Below are 6491 nucleotides of genomic sequence, written 5' to 3'. Positions count from 1 at the left end.
GGGACCTTGGAGGTCATCTAGTCCAACCCCCTGCTCAGGCAGGAAACCCTACACCATTTCAGACAAATGGCTGTCCAGTCTCTTCTTAAAAACTTCCAGTGTTGGAGCATTCACCGCTTCTGGAGGCAGGTTGTTCCACTGGTTAATTGTTCTCACTGTCAGGAAGTTTCTCCTTAGTTCTAGGTTGCTTCTCTCCTTGCTTAGGTTCCACCCATTGCTTCTTGTCCTGCCCTCAGGCACTTTGGAAAATAGCCTGACTCCCTCTTCTTTGTGGCAGCCCCTGAGATATTGGAACACTGCTATCATGTCCCCCCTCGTCCTTCTCTTCATTAAACTAGACATACCCAACTCCTTTTCTTTGAAGACATTTCACTTCTCATCCAAGAAGCTTCTTCAGCTCTGACAAGATGGTGGCGAATGGAAAGATTTATACTCCTCACAGACAGCTGGTCATTTGCATTCTTTTAGAGAGTCGTTGAGGCCACTTGGAGGTTCATCTGCGTCCTCAATGTCACCCGAGTAATGCAGATGTGTGCGGAGCAGAAAACATCCTGCAGCCAAGAAGGCTCCACACACATTTGCAACTACTCTGGTGACCCTGAGGATTTAATGACCTGTGCATTCGATTAGCGAATGCATCGGGTCAAGCAGGGAAGGATTACTTTCATTTAACGTGATTCGGTTAACGAATCCGTGGGTTACGAATGTAATTGGCTGGATCGATGACATTCGTAACTCGAGGATTATCTGTATGTTACTTTCAGCGATACAAAAAAGGATCTCGGAGTGAGTGGCACCCCAGAACAAAGAAGAAAAACTGCTAAAAGCATCCTTTTGACCTTTGAAATTAAAGCCTGTGTAGGCTTGCTGCTTCAGAGCCCTCTGCCCAAATCCACACAAGCACAAAATGTTTGCATCAGATGAGCCTGGTCGGTGAGGGAAATAGTTGGATCTGATTTCCATCTGCAAATTCTCTTTCCCGTGATTTAGGAGCAGAAATCCTTGTTGACCTCCTGTGACGGAATCTCGGCTTGCGCATTCTTGTCTGAAGCAACCGTTTGCCTCGGGGCCTTCAATGGACGCTTTGAACTTTGGAGCTTGAGAGAAGGATGCAGGTAAATCCGTACTGAGGGGGGAAAAAAATTATCTTGAATATAGATAGTCCTGGAATTACGACTGCAACTGGGACTAGAATCTCTGTTGCTAAGCAAGACGGTCATTAAGTGAATCGTTGTTGATTTTGCAATCTTTCCTTTGTGGTTGTTAAGTGATCGCTGCAGTTGTTAAACCAATCCTGTGATGGTTAATGAATCTGCCTATTGACTTTGTTTGTCAGGAAGGTTAAAAAATAGTGTTCACATGACTCTGGGATGCTGCAACATGGGGTTGCCAAAACACCCAAATTTTGATCACGTGATCATGGGAATGAGGCTATAGTCCAGTGATGGCGAACCTTTTAGAGACCGAGTGCCCAAACTGCAACCCAAAACCCACTTATGAATCTTCGGGTACTGGGTGAGTGTGGCCCATTGGGTGGGAATGGCCCGTTGGGTGGGCGTGGCCCATTGGGTGGGCATGGCTGCAGTGGTAACAGCAGACTGGGTGGGACTAAAAAGTTCAACCAATCAATTCCAACTTGGCAAGATTTTTTTTTTCCCGCGAGAAGTTGAAATTGACTGATTGAACCTTTTTTTTTGTACACGGCGGTGGAGGCCTAAAGCGAAAAGGTTTTATAAAACCCAGCTGAAGGCCTAGGACTGGGGCGACGGCGCGTGTGCCCACAGAGAGGGCTCTGAGTGCCGCTTCTGGCACCCGTGCCATAGGTTCGCCATCACTGTTATAGTCTGAAGTGTAAGGACCAGTCATAAGTCAGTTTTTTTCAGTGCCGTTGTAACTTTGAATGGTCGTTAAATGAATGGTTGTAAGTTGAGACTACCTGAAATAGAGATTAACCACAGCTGGAGATGATATGATAGCAGTGTTCCAATATCTGAGGAGCTGCCAAATAAGAAGAGGGGGGGGGTGTCAACCTATTTTCCAAAGCATCTGAAGGCAGGATAAGAAGCATCAGATGGAAACTAATCAAGGAGAGAAGAATTAAGAAGAAATTTCTCGATAGCTAGAACAATTAACCAGTGGAACAACCTGCCTCCAGAAGTTGTGAATGCTCCAACACTGGAAATTTTTAAGAAGAGACTGGACAACCATCTGTCCGAAATGGTATAGGGCTTCCTGCCTGAGCAGGGGGTTGGACTAGATGACCTCCAAAGTCCCTTTCAACTCTTGTTATTCTGAAAAAAAAGGAAACGGAGATGCCACCCATAGAATTATGAGGCTGGAGGGGGTTGACAGCCTGTATTTGTAAAATTTAAAGTAGGGCTACAGTTTAAATCCTTGGGGGTGGGCAATGTGATGGTCTGTAGATCCTGGTTTCTCTTTATCAGCACCTTTGGATCTCCTTCCAGCCACACATGCAAAGATCAGGACATAATTTCTGTCTGGTTTGAGACAGGAAATGTAAAAAAATGAAAATCCAATTGACTTAGAGCCAAATGATTTTAAAAAAGGGGGAGAGATTTGGCTGTTCAGTCTTTATTTTTCTTGCACTAACGGCTCATTTTTTTTTCTTCTAGTGCCCTTCTTTGAAGCTTAATACTCCTGCCACAGTGGAGGAGTATATTGTAAAAATGTCAGAGCTTGCCCTAGATGACAAATTTAACTTGTTTGATTAGACGAAGAAAAAAATGAGAGAAACTTATTTGAAAGACTGGAAACCTGATAGGGAGCTGTTGCTGAAAGAATGTAAAAAAAAAAATAATGATACGATGATTTATGATTTGGGTGACCGAAAAAGATGCAGATTAAGTGAGGCATGGAAGTGATTTATCAAATGTCTATGGAAAGATTCCAGATTATTTCAAGATAAAATATTTCAAGAAAAGATTGGACAGCCATTTGTTGTTCTGCTGAGAGGGATGGTAGATAATGAACTGTTTACACCAGGGGTCTTCAAACTTGGCCCTTTTATGACTTGTGGACTTCAACTCTCAGAATTCCTCAGCCAGCGTGCCTGGCTGAGGAATTCTGGGAGTTGAAGTCCGCAAGTCATAAAAGGGCCAAGTTTGAAGACCCCTGGTTTACACAGTAGGTTGGAACTCACTATATTTCATAACTTTTTTTTGTTTTCTTTTCCATTGTTTCTTTGCTTTCCTTCGTCTTGTTTAAATTTGTCGATTACCTGACGTAAAACCCGTAATGAATGTACATTTTAAAAAAGAGTTAGTGATCCTGCATTAATTCAGATCAGCAAGCCACCACATCTAAGTGCTGCTTCAGGTTTCCTGTTTCTTTATTGTTTTAGGAACCTGAGCAAGGATGCCCACAAGGCCCAAATTACAGACTGCTGCATCAATTCAGATTGTAAACTATTAGCTTCAGTATCACTGGATGGCACTCTTAAGGTATTCTTGACTGGGTGTAGGGGAGGGGGATACAGAACTGGGTTTAAGCATGGCTGGCTGGGGAATTCTGGGAGTTGAAGCCTACACACCTTCAAGTTGTTGAGAAACCCTGGTTTAGAGCCTCATTGTCTGGGAGGGGCCCTCAACATTTCAGATGTTTAAGTTTATTTGTTACATTTGTTGTATATGGAAGTCTATATAAATTAAGCTTTCCTCTTTGGCTCACATGAACTCATTAATTTATTCAAATATGCTTTGTTTCTGCATGTATTTGCCCCTTTTGTTTAAACCACCCCCTATAATGCATTGTGCTGGATCTGTATATTAAAATGTTTGGCATTTATTGGGTTAAGCGCTGTCTCCTTAAGAGATGGCTTATGGATAATGTAGTTAAGCTATTTTAGTTGATCCCACGTTAACAGGTCAGTAGGAGGAGCTACTAAGTTCTTCACAGGATATCCTGGCTACGTGCCAGTTTGGAATGCCTTTGTCTGAGATAAGCATGGGACCACCGCAGGACACACAGGGTCCCATTCCACGTTAGAAGTTGATATGGAGGAATTATTGATTTCTTACCTAGAAGGATGAACAGATGTACCATATCCAGAAGAAACTACATAATTGCAAGTATACCTGAATAAATATCTGTTTTACAATCATCTTTATTGAGTCATCTGTCTGATCTTGAATTGCAAAGCATCTTAGTTCAGGATCAAAACAGTAAGAAATCCATAATTCCTCCATATCAACTTCTAACGTGGAATGGGACTCTGTGTGTCCTGCGGTGGTCCCATGCTTATCTCAGACAAAGGCATTCCAAACTGGCATGTAGCCAGGATATCCTGTGAAGAACTTAGTAGCCCCTCCTACTGACCTGTTAACGTGGGATCAACTAAAATAGCTAAACTACATTACCCATAAGCCATCTCTTAAGGAGACAGCGCTTAACCCAATAAATGCCAAACATTCTAACATACAGATCTATATGCTCTAGTCAGGGTTACATTGATCCAGCACAATGCATCTTAGTGGCGTCAGCCACCCTGTTCCACCCTATATAATGCATCTTAGTGGTATTTTAACCAAGTTAAAGTTCAGTTATTGCCCTGTTTTCTCTGTCAGCAGTTGCCAAATAGAACCATTATAGCTTCTCATACTGCAGGGACTAAGTCTAAATTCAGCATTAGGGGAATAATGGCAGCAATTGTAAAACCTTCCCCCTCAATTTCTCACTATTTTTTTAAAAAAATTCTCAGCTCTGGGAAGCTGCCCAAGGACATGTGCTCCACCAGTGGGACTTCCCGTGCCCTTTGAACTGCGTGACCTTTCATCCAATGGGTCAGTTGGTGGCTACCGGTGGATGGGACAGATCGGTCACCGTCTTGGATGCAAATGGAATAAGCAAGGTCTCGGTAAGGTTGAGAGGGACACGGCATATAACTGGGAGATGTATGATTGATGAAGACTTACCAGTCCATGGAACTTGCTCTGGGAGATTTGAGGAAGCAGACAGTTGTTTTTGACAACCGTTATCTCTTCTAGGTCATGAAGGACCACGATGCCTCCATCCATTCCATTTCCTTCTCTTCCACTGGGAAAGTTTTGGCAGCAGGTACTTTGGCTGGCTCCATCACCCTCTGGTCGTGGCAGGAGGCTATCATCCTGGGTTCATTCAAGGCTCACTCTGGATGCATCTCCGCGGCTCGGTTCCTTTCTGACGAAAAACTTCTTACAGCAGGAGAAGATTGCAAGGTGCAGCTTGGGCCAGGCTGAATGATGTTAAAGACTGCAAGGGCCGTGGGCTGATCAGTTGGTTTGAGTCCTCAACTTACACCAGTTCGCTTGGTGACCTTTCAGAGTTACAAAAGCACTGAAAACGGTGACTTATGACCGTTTTTCACAGTTACGACCTTTGCAGCATCCCCATGATCAGGGGTAGGCAACCTTGGCTCTTTTATGACTCGTGGACTTCAACTCCCAGAATTCCTGAGCCAGCATGGCTCAGCTTGGAAACCTCTCCATTTCCCCTCAGCATAGCTGGCTCAGGAATTCTGGGAGTTGAAGTCCACGAGTCATAAAAGAGCCAAGGTTGCCTACCCCTGCCCATGATGATGTGATCAAAATTCGGATGCTCGGCAACTGACTCACTGGCTGTGTCCCAAGGTCACGTGATCACCTTTTGCGACCTTCTGCTAAACAAAATCAAATGGGGAAGCCGGATTCACTTAACAGCCTGGTTGCTAACTCATCAGCTGCAGTGATTCACTTAACCACGGTGGCAGGAAAGGTCATAAAATGGGGCAAAACTCACTTGGCAAATGTTTTCACCACAGAAATTTTGGGCTCGATGGTGGCCGTACGTTGAGGACTAACCTTATTGGAAAATTCTATTGCACCTATAATGTATCTGTCACAATTTCAATTTCTGCCAGTAGATTGATGAATTTACAGAAGTCTACACTAGATTATTGCTGGTTGGGAACCACGCAGAGTTCAACGTATATATTTATTAATTAATAAATTAATTAATAATAAATTAATTACATTAACATGTATGTGTGTTAATTTAATTAATTTATATAAATTAATAGAATTCATTAAATAAATAATTAAAAATAGTTTGTCATTGAGAAAAGAATCTCAATAAAAGTAAGACTTACAAATATAGGCCTAAACACCTTTTCCTTCATAAATAAAGCATGTGAAATGCCCATAGTCTATGGGAAGGAGTGAGAAGGTTTAGACTGGGTGGGGATTCTGAGTAACCCCCAAGAGCCTGGCTTTGGGAAAAATTGGTTTCTAATTCACATTTTCCCAACTCAGAAACAGTCTACAACATGCAGCAGTAGCTCGCTAGGATGAAAAACTCTTGCTTTTGTTGTCATTTTCTAATCCATTTAACTAGCTGGAGACCCACTTTGATTATTAAAGAAAGACATGGCCATTAATATGAAATCCCGCACAGTCTGCATTGGAGTTTAGCCACAAATAGGACAAACCAATGAAGTATGATTGTGTATGCGGCTTTTT

General features: G+C 42.8%; 1 protein-coding gene across 1 annotated transcript in view; it reads left to right on the top strand.

Annotated features, from left to right (window-relative positions):
- The window catches only part of TEP1 (telomerase associated protein 1), a 33538-nt gene that overhangs the window by 2326 nt on the left and 24721 nt on the right, over positions 1-6491 (top strand). Inside the window, exons 3-6 of the mRNA XM_029285905.1 lie at positions 991-1115; positions 3362-3461; positions 4718-4873; positions 5004-5208. Coding sequence (XP_029141738.1) covers positions 991-1115; positions 3362-3461; positions 4718-4873; positions 5004-5208 — 586 coding nt within the window. The remainder of the gene's footprint in view (positions 1-990; positions 1116-3361; positions 3462-4717; positions 4874-5003; positions 5209-6491) is intronic.

Source organism: Protobothrops mucrosquamatus, unplaced genomic scaffold (genome assembly GCF_001527695.2).
Source record: "Protobothrops mucrosquamatus isolate PMUCROS unplaced genomic scaffold, P.Mucros_1.0 scaffold2453, whole genome shotgun sequence".
In the NCBI taxonomy this organism is placed as follows: Eukaryota; Metazoa; Chordata; class Lepidosauria; order Squamata; family Viperidae; genus Protobothrops; species Protobothrops mucrosquamatus.
This window is presented reverse-complemented; position numbering and strand designations above follow the sequence as displayed.